The sequence below is a fragment of the Sardina pilchardus genome, chromosome 12 (assembly GCF_963854185.1).
Source record: "Sardina pilchardus chromosome 12, fSarPil1.1, whole genome shotgun sequence".
Lineage (NCBI taxonomy): Eukaryota > Metazoa > Chordata > Actinopteri > Clupeiformes > Clupeidae > Sardina > Sardina pilchardus.
This window is the reverse complement of record NC_085005.1, coordinates 30,809,665-30,829,664: the sequence shown is the minus strand read 5'-3', so window position 1 is coordinate 30,829,664 and position 20,000 is coordinate 30,809,665. Positions and strand designations below refer to the sequence as shown.

At 47.3% G+C, this 20,000-nt stretch overlaps 3 protein-coding genes across 4 annotated transcripts in view; 1 reads left to right on the top strand and 2 right to left on the bottom strand.

The window, feature by feature from the left end:
- The window catches only part of efhc1 (EF-hand domain (C-terminal) containing 1), a 10,810-nt gene extending 7,204 nt beyond the window's left edge, over positions 1-3,606 (top strand). Inside the window, exons 8-10 of the mRNA XM_062550413.1 lie at positions 343-556; positions 1,439-1,621; positions 3,486-3,606. Of these exons, the coding sequence (XP_062406397.1) occupies positions 343-556; positions 1,439-1,621; positions 3,486-3,508 (420 nt within the window). The 3' untranslated portion in view covers positions 3,509-3,606. The remainder of the gene's footprint in view (positions 1-342; positions 557-1,438; positions 1,622-3,485) is intronic.
- A 461-nt stretch (positions 3,607-4,067) lies between these two features.
- On the bottom strand, positions 4,068-15,455 carry tram2 (translocation associated membrane protein 2). 2 transcript variants are annotated; one of them, XM_062550411.1, is made up of 11 exons: positions 15,265-15,455; positions 13,180-13,243; positions 11,985-12,094; positions 11,193-11,309; positions 10,761-10,819; positions 10,094-10,178; positions 9,569-9,639; positions 9,327-9,431; positions 8,895-9,038; positions 5,984-6,144; positions 4,068-5,195 (listed from the first exon to the last, which is right to left on the bottom strand). In XM_062550411.1, exons 1-11 carry the CDS (start codon positions 15,382-15,384, stop codon positions 5,119-5,121), a joined length of 1,113 nt encoding a protein of 370 aa, XP_062406395.1. In that variant the 5' UTR covers positions 15,385-15,455; the 3' UTR covers positions 4,068-5,118. The 2 variants fall into 2 exon arrangements, with proteins under 2 accessions (XP_062406395.1, XP_062406396.1); XM_062550412.1 differs by lacking the exons at positions 4,068-5,195; positions 5,984-6,144 and adding an exon at positions 6,156-6,280.
- A 2,497-nt stretch (positions 15,456-17,952) lies between these two features.
- The window catches only part of xkr5a (XK related 5a), a 19,606-nt gene continuing 17,558 nt past the window's right edge, over positions 17,953-20,000 (bottom strand). Inside the window, 4 exon segments of the mRNA XM_062550319.1 lie at positions 17,953-18,191; positions 18,244-18,767; positions 18,834-19,034; positions 19,037-19,290. Of these exon segments, the coding sequence (XP_062406303.1) occupies positions 18,110-18,191; positions 18,244-18,767; positions 18,834-19,034; positions 19,037-19,290 (1,061 nt within the window). The 3' untranslated portion in view covers positions 17,953-18,109.

Sequence of the window (20,000 nt, the reverse complement as noted above, 5' to 3'; positions counted from 1 at the left end):
GAATTTCACTTGTTTTCAAAGTATATGTGATGTGACAATAAAACTTGAAGCTTGAAACTTGAAAAACATTTAAACTGTTCTAAACTGGTCTGAACATTTAAAACGGTTTAAACTGGTCTGAACATTGAAACTGGTTTAAACTGGTCTGCACAATTAAACTGGTTTAAACTGGTCTGCACATTTAAACTGGTTTAAACTGGTCTTCACATTTAAACTGGTTTAAACTGGTCTGCACATTTAAACTGGTTTAAACTGGTCTGCACATTGAAACTGGTTTAAACTGGTCTGCACATTTAAACTGGTTTAAACTGGTCTGCACATGTCTCTGCCGTGGCACCGCAGGACTCCCAGAATGCCCAGGACGCGGGCCGGCGCTTCGTGCTGTCCTACTACCTGTCCAACGACATGATCAGCATCTTCGAGACGGCCACGCGCAACTCGGGCGTCATCGGCGGCAAGTTCCTGGAGAAGACGCGCATCCCGAAGCCCGGCAGCACCGTGGACGAGCCGCAGTACTACGGGCCGGCCGACTTCGCCATCGGATCCGTTATAGAGGGTGTGTGTTGTCCCTTTCTCTCTCTCTCCCTCTCTATATCTTTCTCTCTCTTTTTCTCATTTCTCTCTCACACACACACACACACACACACACACACACACACACACACACACACACACACACACACACACACACACACACACAGAGACATAATTTATTTGAGGATTAAGTTAATTAAGTGTAAAATCTATAACTTGCACTTAAACAGAGGAACTCTTGGAACTATTGTGTGGCACATGGGAGCAATTAACTGACTCACCCATGTTTGCACTTCAATTCCCCACCCATGATGATAAACTAGCAGTTTGATTGTGTCTATTGTGACTGTTATTAAATCAGCTTTAGTTAGAAGATTATTCAGATCAGGGCCCCTTGTCTTTGACTGAGAGCATGTGAATGGAGATCTCCATGGACAATAAGCATGTACCCGTAATTTCCCGACTATTAGCTGCGGCTTATATACATTGATTTAGCAAAATATGAGGTTAATACAGGCGGGCAGTTAATAAGGTGTTAATATGGTTTTGTTTCTTTTAACTTGCATAAAACACTGTTCTGCGTCTTATACACAATGCGGCTTATATGTGGGAAATTACTGTAGTGTAGGACTGGTCATCGTCCATGGACGGCAGAGCCAACCGGCCCCTAAAGCCCAATTCACACCAAAGATTCCCGACGCGACGAGACTGAGTTGCAGCGGTGGGAATTAGAAGTTGCACGTAGTTGCAAGCAGTCGCAAGCCGTCGCAGAGCATTGAACATGTTGAGTCGCAGTCGCAAGGTTTTAGAACGTCGTGGCTTGTCTCGTCGGGAATCTTTGGTCTGAACCCTACTTAACACTAAACTCTTCTCAAATCGTCTTGTTCCCCGTGCGCTCCCTCAGTGTTCAGGCACCGCTTCCTGCTGACCGACGCTGACCGCTACGTGCTGAAGTACCTGGAGTCGCAGGCCGAGCGCGTCCCCGCGGAGACGCTGGAGTCGCTGCGGAGGAGGCTGGGGGTCACGACCCCGTCCAGCGGCCACCAGGGGGAGCAGAGCGGCGGGGTGACCGGAGAGCAGGCCACAGGTACCTGCACGCGCGCACACACACACACACACACACACACACACACAGTACAGGAGGAGCAGAGCAGCGGGGGGACCAGAGAGCAGGTCACTCAGCCCACAGGTACCTGCACACACACACACACACACACACACACACTGTACAGTGCACACACACACACATACTAGTGGTGGGGGAAAAAATCGATTCTGTTCAGTATCGCAATATTTTTGTGCACACAATTAAATCGATACTTGTAGCTCAAAGTATCGCAATACTTAATTATATAATTTAATTATCCATTTTACTTTTATTTGAGTCGAGTTTACTCAGGGTTTACTCTGATCACATTAAATTAGCTTATTACGCTTATAAGGGGGGCACGTGTTGTGGTGCTTCATTGTGCATTCAACAGCAATAATAAATGAAAATGGCTTCACAATCACAACCTGTTGTACACAACACTCTACACTACTTTCACATCGAAAAAGGTGGGTGTATTTTGGTTTTCAACAAAAAGTGAATAGTAAGGACCTTGACATGCACCATGCCATTGCAAAGTTAGTTGAACAGTGTTATTTTCCTAATTTTTTGTAATGACTTAGAATAATATGAGAGACATGAATAGCAATATATCGCAAAATCGAATTGCAATACTTGGTGTATCGCAATATGTTAAGAATCGCAATATTATCAAATTGTGGCCCAAATATCGCAATAGTATCGAATCTTAATTTTTTTGCCAATTCCCACCCCTAACACATACTGTACAGTGCATACACACACACACACTCACACAGTACAGGAGGAGCAGAGCGGTGAGGTGACCGGAGAGCAGCCCACAGATACTGTACCTGCACACACACACACACACATAGTACACACACACAGTACAGTACAGTCCACACACACACACATACACAGTACAGTAAAGTACAATAGTGGACCACCGTAATGTCCGCCAACACACACGCCAGATTATGCTCAGTCCATTAGCAGCACTGGGGAGAGGTGCACACACACACACACACACACACACACACACACACACACACAGTGTAGCCATGCTGCTGGGCCAAAGCCAGTGATGCTCTTGCTGGTTGCTAGGACAGCCACTGAGACACCCATAGCTGACAGTCTGAATGAACCTCAGGGGCAGTGGTAGCGTAGTCAGAAAAGGTGTGGGTTCAATTCCCAGCCTTCATCGTTGTGCCTTTGAGCAAGGCACTTAACCCCGAGTTACTCTGGGGACAATGTACTGTAATAGCACCCTTGTAATAATTGACATTTAGAAGTTGCTTTGAGAAAAGTGTCTGCTAAATGAATACACTTCAATCATAGACTGATTTCAAGAAAATATATAATATAATAATATAATAATGTAATAGTTGAAGAGTAGGTGCGTGACGGGAGTCGTGATGCTATTGTGGCTGTGAGTGAAGAGGAAGTCTGGGCGCTTCACACAGCAAGGCTCACGGAGGGGGTGACTCAGACAAACATCCTTCATTACTGTCCGTTTTAGCCCTCTCTGACTCAGAGCACTAGTACAGTGAGAACAGGGCCAAAACAATGTGACATTTACACTCAACAGTGAGAACAGGGCCAGCACAATGTGACATTTACACTCAGTGCTGCCTGTGAAAATGTAAGGAAGTATGTGGTTTATTTGAACTTTGACGTCTGACTTGAATTTCTGATCAATCTGTAGCTGAATCTTCAACAGGTGTTTCCTCTATACACCACAGTTCAGTGTTTGGTTTCAGATTCTTTGTTTTTTGTGGTCTAATGCATTGAAGGTAGCCATGGTAGTTCTAGGAAGCCCAAAGCTGATGATGTGGCTGTAACATCTCACTTCTCTCTCTCCCTATTCCGGGTTCACCTGCAGGAGACGAGACTTCGGGCATATGAGGAACGGCAACAACCCACCCCCCACCCCACTCTCTCTTCTCTCCTCCTGATCAGTATTTCCGTACAAATCAATAAAGATGACCAGTTTTACTCTGAAATGATGTCATTCTTCATTCTCCAGGTGGATCACTGTGCTGATTCACCTTAGATGAGATCTTTTGCATAAAGATAAGATAAAGTGGCTATTGACGCATTGTTGTTTGATTTCCAAGAAACAATCTAAAAAAACTGTTTATAGTTCTTCAGGTCATCTCCATGAACAATGGAAAATGGTCCAAATTCCATTGGAAGCCCTCGAACTAACTAACTTAAAAAAGAGAGAGGATAAAAGAGAATAATATGGGAATATGTAAAAAAAAAAAAAAAAAAGGGTCTGAAAATGTGTGAAATACTGAACATAATTTTATGACTTATGGTTTAAATACCTATTGTATAAAAAAGAAAAGAGAAAACATGAGAGAAATCTAAGAGAAAACATGGCTTTACTGCCAATATTTTCCACAAACACCTCCACATATCTTTGTGTAATAAGCAGAGGAACAAATAAATGTGTTTTGGATTTTTTTTTTCTCCTTTTTTTTCCTTTCACATAATTACAACAAATTATGTTTCACAATATAAATGTACAATATGATCTGATACTGGTTTCTACATACATACGGGCAAAATAATATATATAAAAAAATGATAAAGCATTGCCATACACTCCATTAACACCGCAATAAACAACTGCATTTCGTTGTGATGACGATGATGATGATAACGGGTTGCTAGGGAACTTGCGGGAGGCTGACTGACAGTTGGCCACAACCAGGGGACGAAACGATCAGGCATGGCCGTCCAACAGAGGAGAGCACAAGCTCTGTCCGTCAATCGAGGGCCACCGCACTGTATGTCCAGTGGCCCATAGCACCTGACCCCTGGACACGTGGGCAGGTAACCCTGCAGCCTCGAGCAGGACACATGACCGACACGAACGCAGCCGTGAGTCGGGCGAAGTGATGACGAAATACACACCTAGACTACTGTATGTATTATACATTACAAGATGATACGAGAGAAAAGTCCAACCGTGGTGGAACTGAAGACAGGCACTGAGCGGTTTTATACCAAAAACAAAAACGTACAAAAATACTGATACAAAAAAAACAAGACAAGTCAAAGACTGATTGTCTGTTATGATTCTCTGTGTGTGTGTGTGTGTGTGTGTGTGTGTGTGTGTGTGTGTGTGTGTGTGTGTGTGTGTGTGTGTGTGTGTGTGTGTGTGTGTGTGTGTGTGTGTGTGTGTGTGCTACATCCCTAGGGAAGCGTGTCTTCCCTGTTTCGTGTAATGGATCTTGTCCGTCGCCCCTCTGAATGACCCCTGCAGCCATCCTCGGAGCGCAGGGCAAGGTCAGGGCAAGGTCAGGGCAAGGTCAGTTGAAGGTCAGGGAGTCCGGTGGAGAGACTCTCCTCTGCCCTGGCCGACGGCCCCAGGTGGGCGGCTCCCAGAGTGGACGAGGCGAGGCGGGACGAGGCGTGGATCCAGGTGGAGGTGAGAGGGGCAGGTGGGTAAGGCAAGAGGGCACAGTGGCCATGAGGGGGCGCCAGAGGGAGAGAGAGGGGGGGGGTTAAGGGGCCTTGACCTTCTTCAGCCGAGGAGAGGTGCCGTTCTCCGCCTTCACCAGCCCGTTCTCATGGTGACTCACTGAGAGAGAGAGAGAGAGAGAGAGAGAGAGAGAGAGAGAGAGAGAGAGAGAGAGGGGGGGGGGGGGAGCGAAGGAGAGAGAGACATAAGAAGTTGCTTCCACAACAACATTTTTTTGGTGGTAAAAATAGATATTTTGGTCTCTGCTCAATCTCTTCTCTGTCTCAGCTTTTTCTGTTTTGACAAATCAAATCGAATCAAAAGATTATAGCATATTATAGTTTCGGTCACCAAAAAAGAGAGAGAGAATAAACAAAAACAAGTCATGCAGATGTACACTGGGCAGGAAGATTCTACATTCTAGGTTGGAGACTAACTGTATTCTTTCTTCAGTACGGACATACAGTACACAATGTATGTCATCACCACCACTACTGTAAATGTAATACAACTCTGTGTGTGTATGTGTGTGTGTGTGTGTGTGTGTGTGTGTGCGCAGACATGTACTAAGCCTAGTCCTAGATTAAAAGCTTTTTTTCTGTGGAGATCCCTATTGAGGTTCTCTTTCAGTCTCGGACCACTTTGATTAATCCATGTCTGGGAAACGGGCCCTGCATCCCTGGGTATGTGAGTCCCTGGGTAAGTGAGTTTTCTTGTGTATATTTGTGTGTGTGTGTGTGAGTGTGAGTGTACATACAGTATGTGTGTGTATGTGTGAATGCGTTTACGTGTATGTGAGTTTACGTGAGTTTGAGGGTGTGTGTGTGTGTGTGCGTACAGTATGTGTGCGTATATGTGTGCATCTACTTGTGTGCGTGTGTGTGTGTGTGTGTGTGTGTGTACGGTACCGGAGTCTCTCTTGAGCGAGCGCGAGGGGTTCTGCTTGGCGGCGGCTCTCTTGCGGGCCGCCTGCTCCAGCCTGAACTCCCTCCAGCGGCGCAGCTGGAAGCGGATGAACTTCCACAGCAGCCAGGACTGGGTGAAGCACACCAGACACAGCACCGTCATCCTGGGGGGGAGAAGAGGGGGGTCAGAGTGTGTGTGTGTGTGTGTGTGTGTGTGTGTGTGTGTGTGTGTGTGTGTGTGTGTGTGTGTGTGTGTGTGTGTGTGACTGGGTGAAGCACACCAGACACAGCACCGTCATCCTGGGGGAGAGAGGAGGGGAGCAGAGGGGGGTCAGAGTGTGTGTGTGTGTGTGTGTGTGTGACTGGGTAAAGCACACCACCGTCATCCTGGGGGGAGACGAGAGGAGAGCAAAGGGGGGGTCAGAGTGAGTGAGTGAGTGTGTGTGTGTGTGTGTGTGTGTGTGTGTGTGTGTGTGTGTGTGTGTGTGACTGTGTAAAGCACACCACCGTCATCCTGGGGGGAGACGAGAGGAGAGCAGAGGGGGGGGGGGGGGGGGGGTTGCAAGAAAGAAATAGTTTGTGAGTGTGTGTGTGTCTGTCTGTCTGTCTGACAGTCTGTCTGTGTAATATACACCCAAAAAGACCATTACAACACACTATTACACACAACACAGCGTTACTGGGTGATTAACAATGCACTTTTGTAAGAGAGTGTGTGTGTGTGTAAAATGAAGAGATTGAGAAAGCCAATAAAAACAATAGCACTTGTAAAAACAAATGAAAAAAGGTTGTTTGTGTCTGAATCAGGAGAGCCGTGCCAGAGTACGGAGACAGAGAGAACAGCGTGTGGTGTTGTGGTTCTAGAGACAGAGAGAACAGCGTGTGGTGTTGTGGTTCTATGCTTGTGTGGTTCTAGATGCTGGAGAGTGAGGGAGACAGACAGAACAGCGTGTGGTGTTGTGGTTCTAGAGACAGAGAGAACAGCGTGTGGTGTTGTGGTTCTAGATACTTGTGTGGTTCTAGACGCTGAAGAGTGAGGGAGACAGACAGAACAGCGTGTGGTGTTGTGGTTCTAGAGACAGAGAGAACAGCGTGTGGTGTTGTGTGGTTCTAGAGACAGAGAGAACAGCGTGTGGTGTTGTGGTTCTAGAGACAGAGAGAACAGCGTGTGGTGTTGTGGTTCTAGATGCTGGAGAGTAGGGGTGTCACGATACCAAAAAATCAGTAGTCGGTGCCAATACCAGTAAAATTACACGATTCTCGATGCCAAATTCGATACTATCGTTAAAAAAAAGGATTTTCTAAAATCCCATGTACTTAATGAATTTCTTTATTGAAATATTTGCAGAATACTGAAATATAATTTCTATAACATACAGAGCATAACAGAATACAGTATCCAATTGCGAGCATATCACATAGGCTTACACATAATTAATTAAATCACTTTTCTAATGGATTGTATAAAAACCAACACTTGCATCGCCTTTTTATCGCTCTGCTTTCATATAATGTGATTTTTTTTTACAAGATGTAAAGTCTTTATTTGAAACACACACACACACACATTCTGTAACTATTTATACATTCTATATGACATTTCTGATCTTCATTAGCAGCAAACTTTATGCAGATTATAGCCTACTATTCATATTACAACTCCACCTCTTAAATTCAGCTGTCTGGTTGAAGCCTCAACATTTTGTAAACAAAGTAGCAGGCTAAGCTTATCATACTGGTTGGACTGTTCAGTTTCCCCACATGTGTTTAAGTTTCAAGGTAAGCTACTTTTTCTCCTTGGGACAGAACCTTTTAAGTCTTGGAGTTGAAAAACATTGGTATTGAGATGGTCAGTCAACTTGAATGCAAGAGTTTTAATGTCTGCAGCATAGACTAGCTAATGATGCTAACCGGATTTTAAACAGCAATTTAGCTAGTCGTCTTCTGTGCGTCATTGCGTTCACGATTGTGAATGTTTTATTTGGATTAAATGTGCATGTCGTGGGCGGGTGTCCATTGAGCACGTACGAGGGCGGGCCAAGGAGAACAAGTTAACTTTTACTTTACTTTTACTGTTTGGTTAAGTTGCACGTATAATTTACAAAAGTTGCGGAAGAACTATGCTTCCACCCGGGCAGCGTCAGGTGCATCAGTACGACCACGCTTCCAGGAATGATCTGGTTGGTTTTCATGGAGACAGACGCTGTGTGCACGGAGGGGAGAGGCTGTGTGTGTGCATGAGAGACAGACGCGTGAGTGACAGAGAGGGAGAGCAGGGAAAGGAAATTCAGCTTAAGGAATGTTGCGTGTTTTTCAATACAGTTAGAAAATAGATAAATAAATAAAAAAAAGGTAACGAAACAATATGTGGCGGCCGGTGCTGAATCTGTGGCGCATCGCCACAAATTAGTCTATGTGTGGGAAACACTGTAGCCTATTGCCCCCATCAGTTCCGGAAGAGTCGCAGCACCGATGCTTATGCTGGCGTCGGTGCTTACGGTGCTTCAAAAAATAGGCATCGCCGGTGTTTTTTCATTTTAGAATCGAGAGGTATCGCAAGTATCGGTTCTGGTGACATCCCTACTGGAGAGTGAGGGAGACAGAGAGAACAGCGTGTGGTGTTGTGGTTCTAGAGACAGACAGAACAGCGTGTGGTGTTGTGGTTCTAGAGACAGAGAGAACAGCGTGTGGTGTTGTGGTTCTAGAGACAGACAGAACAGCGTGTGGTGTTGTGGTTCTAAAGACAGAGAGAACAGCGTGTGGTGTTGTGGTTGTAAAGACAGAGAGAACAGTGTGTGTGGTGTTGTGGTTCTAGAGACAGACAGAACAGCGTGTGGTGTTGTGGTTCTAAAGACAGAGAACAGCGTGTGGTGTTGTGGTTCTGCACGCTAGAGCGGCACCACTGGATCCAGACCTGATGAAGACCGTGTTGAAGTTGCCCGCCTCCCAGTCCAGGTTCTGGTCCTCAGCGCGGGAGAGCCCGAAGCCCACCGCCAGAAACATCAGGGTCAGGGTGACCATCCGTGTGCACACAAACCCTACTGCCCAAAGGTCAAACCTGGGACACACACACACACAAACACACACAACACAACACACACAATCACAATTTAAATCCTTGACTGATTACGATGTCAATTGAAGTGGTTTACAATGTCTCCAGCAGAAATAACTAAATATATATTACATACAGTTCAGCACATGAATAGGTCATCTCTTTGGCCAGCTTCATATGAATTCAGGGCTGTTTATGTCGATGCTAACAGTGGGATGCAAAATGCAGCAAAGCACCAGTGTGCTACGGAGAAGAGAGACCAAGTGAAAGTGCCAGTGTGGGTGGTCTTACATCTTGTGATGGTTTTCATCTGTGAAGTAGAAGAGCCTGGAGATGTGGAACCCCAGCTCAGACACGTACTGCAGGAACAGCAGAACCAGACCCACCCGGGTCAGACTAGAGGGAGAGAGAGAGAGAGAGGGGAGAGGGAGAGAGAGAGAGAAAGAGAGAGAGATATCAGGGCACAGCTAAAGCATTGTTTGCATGCTATTCAGGTAAATGTGTTTCTGTTGTCAGATGATCACAGCACTTACTTTAGCAGGTAGGCAGCCATGATGTGCAGCAGGTATAGGGCGATGTATTGGAGCTGCCTAGGGATCTCCTCCTAAACACACACACACAATCAAATGTGTGAGGACTACTTTGCCATCACACACAACCCGCCCATCTCTATGGGTGCCTCTCATTCGTATTTAATACGTCCTGCCTTCCTTCCTCGGTCCTCGTCCTTACTGATCTACATAAAGAATGATGGGGCGGCAGCAATGGGATCGTCTATCCAGTGTTAGTTATAGATCAGTGGGAGCGAGCCTGGAGGACCGAGCATCAAGGAGAGATGTTGAGGGGCACCCTAAGAATCCTGTTCCTGATTGGTTACTAACCCAATTTGCTTGTACAGTATGACACAGTGCAGGAAAACATTCCAGGCTATTTCAAATGCTAGCGCTAGGTAGCTCTGCAGCATTACTACACTATAGTGGAGTAGCAGGACCAGCCTGCGTAGCCTCAGATGCACCACGTGTCGTCGTCTGAGTGGACGTTGAGTGGACGTACAGTACCTTGCGGACCTTCTGGAAGTAGAGCTCTGGGATGGCGTGGAACCAGTAGGCCAGCTGAGTGAGGTAGAAGAACTTCACCTGGAACCTGCCGACGCACACAGGTAAACAACGTAAACAACAACAACTCTGTCCATTCATATCCACACGCACACAGGTAAACAACGTAAACAACAACGCTGTCCATTCATATTCACACGCACACAGGTAAACAACGTAAACAACAACGCTGTCCATTCATATTCACACGCACACAGGTAAACAACGTAAACAACAACTCTGTCCATTCATATCCACACGCACACAGGTAAACAACGCCCACTCACAACTCTGCTCATACATATTTACATACAGAAACTCAACATACGTTCACAACACTATTCATCCATATTCACACGCAGAAACTGATGCATTTGAATTAATGTTTCATACCTTATTCTATGTTCATAGCTAATATTCATATTATTATTTTCATACTGTATATTATTATGTTGATATCTTTATTAGAAATTATATAACAAGGCTGGCTGGCTGCATATGTGGCTTGCTGAATTACAACATTCCACACCACACACACAGCGCTGGAAAATTCCTTCGCTATTCCTTGTGGGCAGAAACGGAGGCCAGTTTTGTCTCATTTTTCAAAGATGGATGTTTGAGGACACGTTACCTTAGATGCACATGAGGATAGTTTTCCCACAGACTGCTGGGGTGCAGCAGATGACCTTCCTGGAGAAGTGTGTGTGTGTGTGTGTGGGGGGGGGGGAGACAGAAGAGACGAGAGCAGTTCAGTGAAAAAGGAACGCTAGCCTCGTTGCAATGAATACAAAAACAAACATGCAAACACAGACACAATCCATTAAGGAGGTGAAGGGATGGTCAGTCTGAAGGGAGTTAGTCCAGATAGGACTATTGAATGCACGCACGCACGCACACGCGCACACACGTACCGTACAGAGGACATAGAGACTCCATATGCTGGACACCAAGTAGAACACACACACACACACACACACACACACGTACCGTACAGAGGACATAGAGACTCCATATGCTGGACACCAAGTAGAACACACACACACACACACACACACACACGTACCGTACAGAGGACATAGAGACTCCATATGCTGGACACCAAGTAGAACACACACAGCTGGCCCGACTCGTTGAACTTGGTGTTCTTGCTTTTTGAAAGGTGCAGGCGCCTGTTGACTTTCTGTGTGGAGAGAAGCACACAAGCACAAAGTCCTGTCGGTCACTTCTCGTCGTTAAGCGCTCTCTTCAGAAGCAGGACACAAATCATGATATGAAACGAGGAAATAACACCCACGGAACTGGGTGGGGTCAGAAGTGAAATTCTAATTAATTCTAAAAAAAAATACACGGCCCATAATTTTAGCATAAGCTTGCAGATGTGTGAGCTCTACAGTCTACCACATCCTCAACCGGTTAGAGCATGGGCCTTGATTGGTCCAAGCACAGCCTATCACATCCTCAACCGGTTAGAGCATGGGCCTTGATTGGTCCAAGCACAGCCTATCACATCCTCAACCGGTTAGAGCATGGGCCTTGATTGGTCCAAGCCACTTAGTTTGATTCCCATTTCTAGAGCCAAGACTATGCATAGATAGATAGATAGATAGATAGATAGATAGATAGATAGATAGATAGATAGATAGATAGATAGATAGATAGATAGATAGATAGATAGATAGATAGATAGATAGATAGATACTTTATTGATCCCCAAGGGGAAATTAAAGACTATGCATAATTCTTAATTCTATTTAATGTATAAGTATGATGGATTATACATAATTCAGGACTACACTACTACGCAGGCCCACTGGACTCTAGGCGGGGCGGGGGGGCGGGTGGGAGGGTCACTCACGTCCAGCACGTACTCCTGCACCACGGCGTGGAGGATGATGGTGATGAAGAGATAGAAGAGGATGGTGCCGCAGTCCTTCCAGCCGTAGTGGTACAGCGTCACCTCCCCTTCTGCAACACACACACACACACACACACACACACACACACACACACACACACACACACACACACACACACACACACACACACACACACACACACACACACACACACACACACACACACACACACACACACACACACACACACACACACACACACACACACACACACACACACAACACGCCGCTCAGGTTTCATGCACACACACGGGACAGAAGGAACAAATATTCTAGATTCCGCATGCACACTGAGAGCCTTTCAATGAGTGTCTTTGCAAAAGATAGATAGATAGATAGATAGGTAGATAGATAGATAGATAGATAGATAATTTATTGATCCCCAAGGGAAAATTCTAGAAAGGGGAAGTGAAAGAAAGGATAGAAAGACAGAGAGAGAAAGAGAGAGAGAGAGAAAGAGAGAGAGAGAGAGAGAGAGCTCTCGTGCAGACAGTGTTGTGTAGCTAAGCCATAAGGTTCCCTTCTCTCAGTGTGTGCTGTGCTGTGCTGTGCTGTGAGGGCTTAACTCCTCCAGTAGGCTTGGCTCAGCAGGGCATGACATTAGAGACGCTGCCTGAGCTCAAGCCCATTACGGCCTGCCTGGCCCTCATCTCCCTGGAGGGAGCGGGACTTATCAAACTCTGCTGCCAAATTTCATCACAACCCCCTTCAAAATATGTTGGCTAAGTGATTAGCTGAAAACATTCTAACCCAGTTCTGACAGTAATCACAGCCAACAGAAGGAGACATGTTGGGAAATAATGTCAAGTTTTTAGAAAGGAGGAGAGGGCAGGACTGATTTGACAGCTACCTCTAGCCATGCCTGTCTTTAGAGAAACACCACTCCTCTTCGGCACAGTGCTCCAACTTTGTGTGTGTGTTGGAGTGTGTGTTGGAGTGTGTGTGTGAGTGTGTGTGTGTGTGTGCGCGTGTGTGAGATTGAGGGGGACAGAAAGTGAGAAACAGATGTGCGGATGAGGCCTCTATGCAAAAGAATGACTGGACTTCTCAAAGCAGGATGCAAAGAAAAGGCAACTGAAAACTCCACGAAGTGACATGAAAACTCTGCTCAATTGTGCGCAGCGTCAGACCCACCTGTTGATAGTGTGCTGATGTTGTACTGCGGCTGGATGAAGACGATGGCTGTTTTTGCAGTTGCCTGAGACCAAAGCAGATTGGACAATATGGTCACTCACCACACACACACACACACTGCATTTCCACAGCAGCGGCATGCACAAACCACACACACATCTTTTTCATACTCTAGACCTGCTAGAGCAGTGTTTCTCAAAGTGTGGTCCGGGGCCCAAACGACACATCTTTTTCATACTATAGACCTGCTAGAGCAGTGTTGCTCAAAGTGTGGTCCGGGCCCACTCATAGTCCCCAAGCTATCCCAAGTGGTCCGCGAACAGACGTGGTAAAATATAATGCAGATGAGCTGTTTGCAACATTGAACCAACGTGTATGTGAATGAATCAAACAGTTAAGTAAGCTGTGCCAGTTTACATCATATGCATGGCCCAATAAGCAAGGTGCAAAGACAATAAGGAAGGTTGTACACCGAGTAGGCCTATTAATACACTGTTGAAGGAGGTCTACTCTATTTGAGGATTTTTATTATTATTGTTATTGCATAAGTGGACCTTGGTCTGAAAACGTTTGAGAAACACTGCGCTACAGCAATTAAGAGGCACTAGCTCAAGGGATAACAATTCATTACAACATTGCGCCCAAAACGGTTCTTGCAAGAGCTCCATCCCAGCCGTTCTTCAGATGGCTGACTACTTTAGCTGACCGAGTGGGCCAAGGCAAAGGCTACGAAGAAGGATAACATTATTTGTGGACACAGTCCACACATATTCGCTGCTGTCAACGTTGAACTTCACCAGCTGGGCCGCGTAAGAAACGATCACCTGCTAGACGTGCGCAAAAGAGTCGCAGCTGCTTTGTAGAGCCAGACGGAGGTTTCAGCCATTTCCGATTCGTGAAATCAGTGGTGGGAATTTCCCCTCTCTGATGCACTGTCCTACTGAAACCACTAACAGAAGCGCTATAGTTAGCTGTAAAAAGAGTCGCCAAAACCGCTTGGTGCGCCGAGTATGTCTACTTCTGTCCTGTCTAAATAGAGGTGTCATTGGCTATCAGCTCTATGACGACATCTCTCACCTTATCCCGGGGAGAGACAAAAAAAAGAAAAACAGAAGCCCAAATTCCAGTGACAAACTTGGACTCCCCATACGCAAACATGCACTGTTTGTTTTAATCAAACGCACGGCTGACTGACTCGTCCAGACATTCCACAAATAACACACCGAAAAGTTTAGAGCGGTGCACCAACAGCTTAAAAACGCGGATTCCATCTTTTTTTTCCCTGACGGAGGAGCCCCGTTGGCTCTTCGCTCAGAGATTGAGACGTGGCAGTTAGCTGAGGATCAAATCCATTCAATTACCGTCGGCAACTCAGCGGATCACTTGAAGACCGTAGCGGAGAACAGCACGAGAATCAGAGTGACAGTTTATTCAGCGACTTATGCAAACCCAAAATATAAACCACAGCCCAGTATATTTAAAGAAAACCCCAAGAGAGAGGTTATGAACTTGACAACGTAGCGTTTTGCACCGTTACTGCACTGTCGCAACTTTTTGAAAGTTTCAGTTCCATCATGGAATAAAATGATATCCAATAACGCTAACACAGGCCTTTGTGTTGTGTGTCAGGGGTAATTACGAATGTTTCATTTTACAGACACAAAGGAAATTACTCAAGCATTGGGCTACATTTCGTCAACGTCTTGAGGTAACAACGTTACAAAATCTCAGATACAAAACGTAACTGGGCATCATGCAAGTCTACACGCAATAAAAGTCTCTTAACATGCCGCACAGTCAACGCTTGCCAACGAAGATGTCAAAAAGTAGCCTAGGAAGATGCCAAAAGAATACCAGGCAAATTTGTAGCCAACAGACACTGTCAACTCAGTAAGTCGAAGCTACAAGCCGAGACTCATTTTGGGGCGTTTAAACCAAGTGTACACAAAATCTACAACAGACAGTTCTTCCGACTACGTGTCTTTAGACAACTCTAATACCCTGGTCTTGCTCACTCAACTAAACTCAACCCCGCTAGCTACAGCTGTACGCTGAGGGGGGAAAAAGTAGGGTAAGATCACTCACCTCAAACATCAGTCCGATCAGGATGAAAATAACCAGACTGAATACAATATCTGCATGATTCTGAATGAGAAATTCTTGACTGAAGAAAGCGTAACTCTTGTTTCTTCTTCGGAAAGCCATTTCGAGGTCGCCTCGATTTCTGACTTTTTCCTTAATGCAGAAATTCTCCGACTAAGAAGTCCAGAGTTAACTTTTTCATAGTACTGCGCATGTGCGACGTCTTAAAGGGAGCGTCCGAACATTCTTCATTAAAGGTAAGGAAAGCTTTGTATTTTCTTTAGCCTACAAAGACAAAGAACAGCTCCAACCCATTTTATCTCAAAACCCTGGCTTTTAACCTGGTTCATTTCCGAATTTATTTGTAGTTTAGAAAACAGATACAGTTTATTAGGACCAATAGTCAAGGTAATTTGGAACTATGTATTGAATGGCAATAGGCCTAGCTCAATCCATTGCAACACATATTCAATTTTGAATGAGTGAGGTGGACCATTTGTATAAGGAGGCAAGACCCTCTCTCTCTCTCTCTCTCTCTCTCTCTATATATATATATATGTGTGTGTGTGTGTGTGTGTGTGTACGTGTTGTGTTAAAGATGGCACACACTGCATTATCACAATAATGGTCAAAACTGATTTTTAAAGAACAAAACCGTATTCTGAATCAATGACATTACCACAAATTCTTGAGTTTTGGTATACAGACATATGATAAATTTATTCATTATTTAAAGTCAGAACACAACAGACAGTAATTTAACCTCTCGTTTCTTCAGCTTTGTGTGTGTGTGTGTGTGTGTGTGTGTGTGTGTGTGTGTGCGCGCGCATTCTTTCGAGTGTGTGTGTGTTTGTGTGTCTGTCATTGTGTGTGCATTATTTTTTCTGTGTGTGCGTGTGCATGTGAGTGTGTGAGTGCGTGTGTGTGTGTGTGTGTGTGTGTGTGTGTGTGTGTGTGTGTGTGTGTGTGTGTGTGTGTGTGTGTGTTTATTGCTTTAAGGACACTGGTAAAAGTTATTTCTATGACAGGACACTGGGAAGACCAGAAGCTGATCACCTCGCTCAGCCACGGAGAAGCTGGCTGCCGACTGCATACGCCCTGCACGTGTATGTGACACAGACACAAACAGCAAATACGAAGAGCCTCTCCACAGTGTAAAAATCTCTGTGTTGATTTTTTTTTTTTTTTTTCGAATAAAAAAGTCCCTTCACAGCCTCCCAACACAGCAGGTTGGATGAAATATGTCTTTGTTTGTACAGCAGTGAATTAAAACCAGGCTTTAGCTTGTGGTTACATAATACAGAAAGTGCTGAAGTAGATGGCTGAAATCCTCCTCTTAAATAGACACAAATACAGAATACTGTACAGTCCTGACTTTTATATCAAAACACACAGACTTCCATTTAACACAGAGTTTTAAAGTAGTTCAGGTGTCCGTGGGGGAATTAACATATTTACGAAATATAGCATCATGATTCCAAAATCAGTCCGATTATGCGATAGATGAGCGACCAGCAAGACTGCCTGAGAGAAACACCTGACAGAGATATGGTCATATCCAAACAACTCGTCACATTGTGAGGTCTGCAAAAAGAGGATATTATTTTCTTAAAAACCTGTCCAGCATAATTCTTTGCAACAAAATTACCCATAAAAACAAACAAGTATTCTTCTTCTTCTTCTTCTTCTTTTTTTGCAACAAATGTATCCACAGAAAAGAGAGGCCACAGACAGGTGAGGTTAGAGCAGTCGAGAGTCCGAGAGGGAGAAGATACACACTGAACAGGTGAAAAATAGACCGTACAGTACAGGGGCACATTTCCCAAAACCATGGTTGCTAACTAAGCTAACTAAGTTAGCAACTTTGTTGGTTGCAATGTAATTTCCCATTGCCAACCAATTAAGTTCGCTAACGGGTTAGCAACTATGGTCTTGGGAGACACACCCCACTTCTGCTTTCTTCTCGTCTGAATGGTTCCGCTGAGGAGCCGCTGCCTCTGATTGGCTAGCATGGCACGTCAGTCAAGGTACACACACACACACACACACACACAAGATAACCAATAAGAAGCAAACACAATGAAAGCTGCGCTCCCACTATCCATCGCAAAAGACCCGTTTTAAAAAGTTCCCTTTGCAGAGCTTTTGAGAGTGCACTCTGGGATGTCGTCTTCACACAAGTGCTGCGGAAGAAGGTTCCACCGGGGAGCCTGTCCTGGTTGTGTTCCGAGGCCTTAAAGGTGCTATTTATTTAGCTGCTCAATAGCCCCTCTTGCTTATAAATCGCTTTCCAGCTTGTAATGCTGCAATGGTTCCCCTGCTAGTCTCTGTTGTGTTCTGATTGATTTGAGAAGTGTCTTGGTACTTGGAGAAGGCTTGTGCTTATCAACCGTGGGTGCTGAACTGAGAGGCGTTTGACGCAGATAAGGGAGGAGAGAGGAGAACCAGAGGCAGCGAGGGTTTTAACTGAGGGGAGACAAGGGGCGGGGCTGCACCGCAACCCTGCACACCTCACCAAACATGTGCACACACACACACACACACACACACACACACACACACACACAGGGTAAGTTATGCACACATAAACATACACATGCATTCGTTCACAGTCACTCTTCACACACACGTAGACATGTGCCCATGGATAAAGTAAGAGTCTCTCTCTGCACACACACACACACACACACACACACACACACACACACACACACACACACACACACACACACACACACACACACACCAGCATGGTTAGAAGCCCGCATCCTCCTCCAGTCCTCGTCTGGACAGCACCAGCTGCCTCTCACACACACACACACACACACACACACACACACCAGCATGGTTAGAAGCCCGCGTCCTCCTCCAGTCCTCGTCTGGACAGCACCAGCTGCCTCCGCGGTCCACTCAGGTGGGGGACCCCAAAACTGGTCTCACCCCCCACCCCCACCCCCACCCCCAGTCCCCCCACCCCCATACCCCCCCTCCCTCTGGGGCCGTGCCAGGCGGGGGGTGGAGGCTGTAGCAGGGCCCGAGGCGTCCCAGGGGCCGGTGAGGGGGGGTCCGGCGGAGGAGCCCCCTCCTCCCCGTTCGCTGGCCGCGGGGCTGGACAGCTCGGCCAGGCTCTCGGCGCCGAAGCCGAATCCGAAGGCGGTGTTGTCGCGGTCCAGCCGCGGGTTGCTGGCGCTGCTGGGCGACTGCGGGTCGGCGCTGAAGTAGAGCGTGGAGCTGGACTCGGTGGGGCAGTAGCGCGGCTCGGGGCTGTCGCCCAGCACCGACTTGCCCTCCGGCGAGCTGCGCTTGCACTCCGAGCCCGGCGACTCCAGCGGACTCTCCATCGGCAGGCTCTCCTCGTCGTCGTCCTCGTCGTCCTCGTCGTCCAGTGCGGCGAGTCCGGCGTTGTCCACGCGCGACGTGGGCTCGTCCTCGCTGGCGCTCTGGAACTCCTCCTTGCAGTCGGACAGCGGCGCCAGGGCCTGCTCTTCCTCCCGCTCCCGCGCCCCCTCCTCCTCCTCCTCCTCCTCCTCCTCCTCACCTCGCCCCTTTCCCAGCATGCCCCCCTCCATCACCCCCCCGCCCCCGCCGCCGCCCGCCCCCATCAGCCCCGGCGCGTACGCCGCCACGCCCATCATGGCCGCCACCCCTCCCGCCCCGTAGGCGCGGTTGATGCGCCCGGGGTCGCCCGTCTTGAGCGCCAGTCTCACCAGGAGCCAGTGGTGGTGCCGACACCCTCCGCACCCCCCGCCGACGCCACCCCCACCCTTCCCCCCACGCAGTTGGCCGGGGGCTCCAGCAGGGACCCCGCCATGCCCGAGAGGGAGAAGCTGGGGTGGGAGGCCAGCTGCAGGGAGGAGGGGTCGGCGCGCAGGCTCTTGTCGCCCCCTAGTGAGAAGGAGGACTCGCCGCGCTCCAGGTCCAGGCACGTGCTGCCCATGTGGCTCCCCCCGCCCATGTGCTGCAGGCCCAGGGAGATCTCCGTGGACTTGGGGTGCAGGAACCGGTAGTACAGCACCAGAGACGTCAGGCCTGCACAGGAGGAGGAGGAGGAGGAGAGGGGGAGGAGAGGAGGAGAGGAGAGGGGGAGGAGAGGGGAGGAGGAGGAGGAGGAGAGGAGAGGAGAGGGGGAGGAGGAGAGGAGAGGGGGAGGAGGAGAGGAGGAGGAGAGGAGGAGGAGAGGAGAGGGGGAGATGGAGGAGGAGAGGGGGAGGAGAGGGGAGGAGGAGGAGGATGAGGAGGAGGAGAGGGGGAGGAGGAGAGGAGGAGAGGAGAGGAGGGAGGAGGAGGAGGAGAGAGAGGGGAGATGGAGGAGGAGAGGGGGAGGAGAGGGGGAGGAGGAGGAGGATGAGGAGGAGGAGAGGGGGAGGAGGAGGAAGAGAGAAGGAAGAGAAAGAGTGATGGAATGTAGAGGGTAGAAGAGAAGAGATGGAGGCAAGAGGAGAAGAAGAGAAGAAGGAGGGATAGAGAGATGAGAGAAAAGAGGAGGGATAGAATGATGAAAGAGGAAAAGGAGGTAGAGAAGAGAAGGGATAGAGATGAAAGAGAAAAGGAGGGAGGAGAGAAGAAGGGATAGATATGAAAGGGAAGAGGAGGAGGAGAGAAGAAGAGAAAAAGGGATAGAGATGAAAGAGAAGAGAAGAAGGGAAGGGGGGGGATGAGAGAGGAAGAGGAGGAGAGAAGAAGGGTTTAGAGAAGATGGGGGGGAAAAAAGAGAAGAGAAGAAGGGATAGGGATGAGAG

Coding starts and splice junctions, on each gene's coding strand:
- tram2 (XM_062550411.1), bottom strand. CDS start 15,384: ATGGCTTTCCGAAGAAGAAACAAGAGTTACGCTTTCTTCAGTCAAGAA. Junction 9,640..10,093: donor ACTTCCAGAAGGTCCGCAAG/GTACTGTACGTC, acceptor GTGTGTGTTTAG/GAGGAGATCCCTAGGCAGCT. Junction 6,145..8,894: donor TTCAACACGGTCTTCATCAG/GTCTGGATCCAG, acceptor TCTCCCCCCCAG/GATGACGGTGCTGTGTCTGG.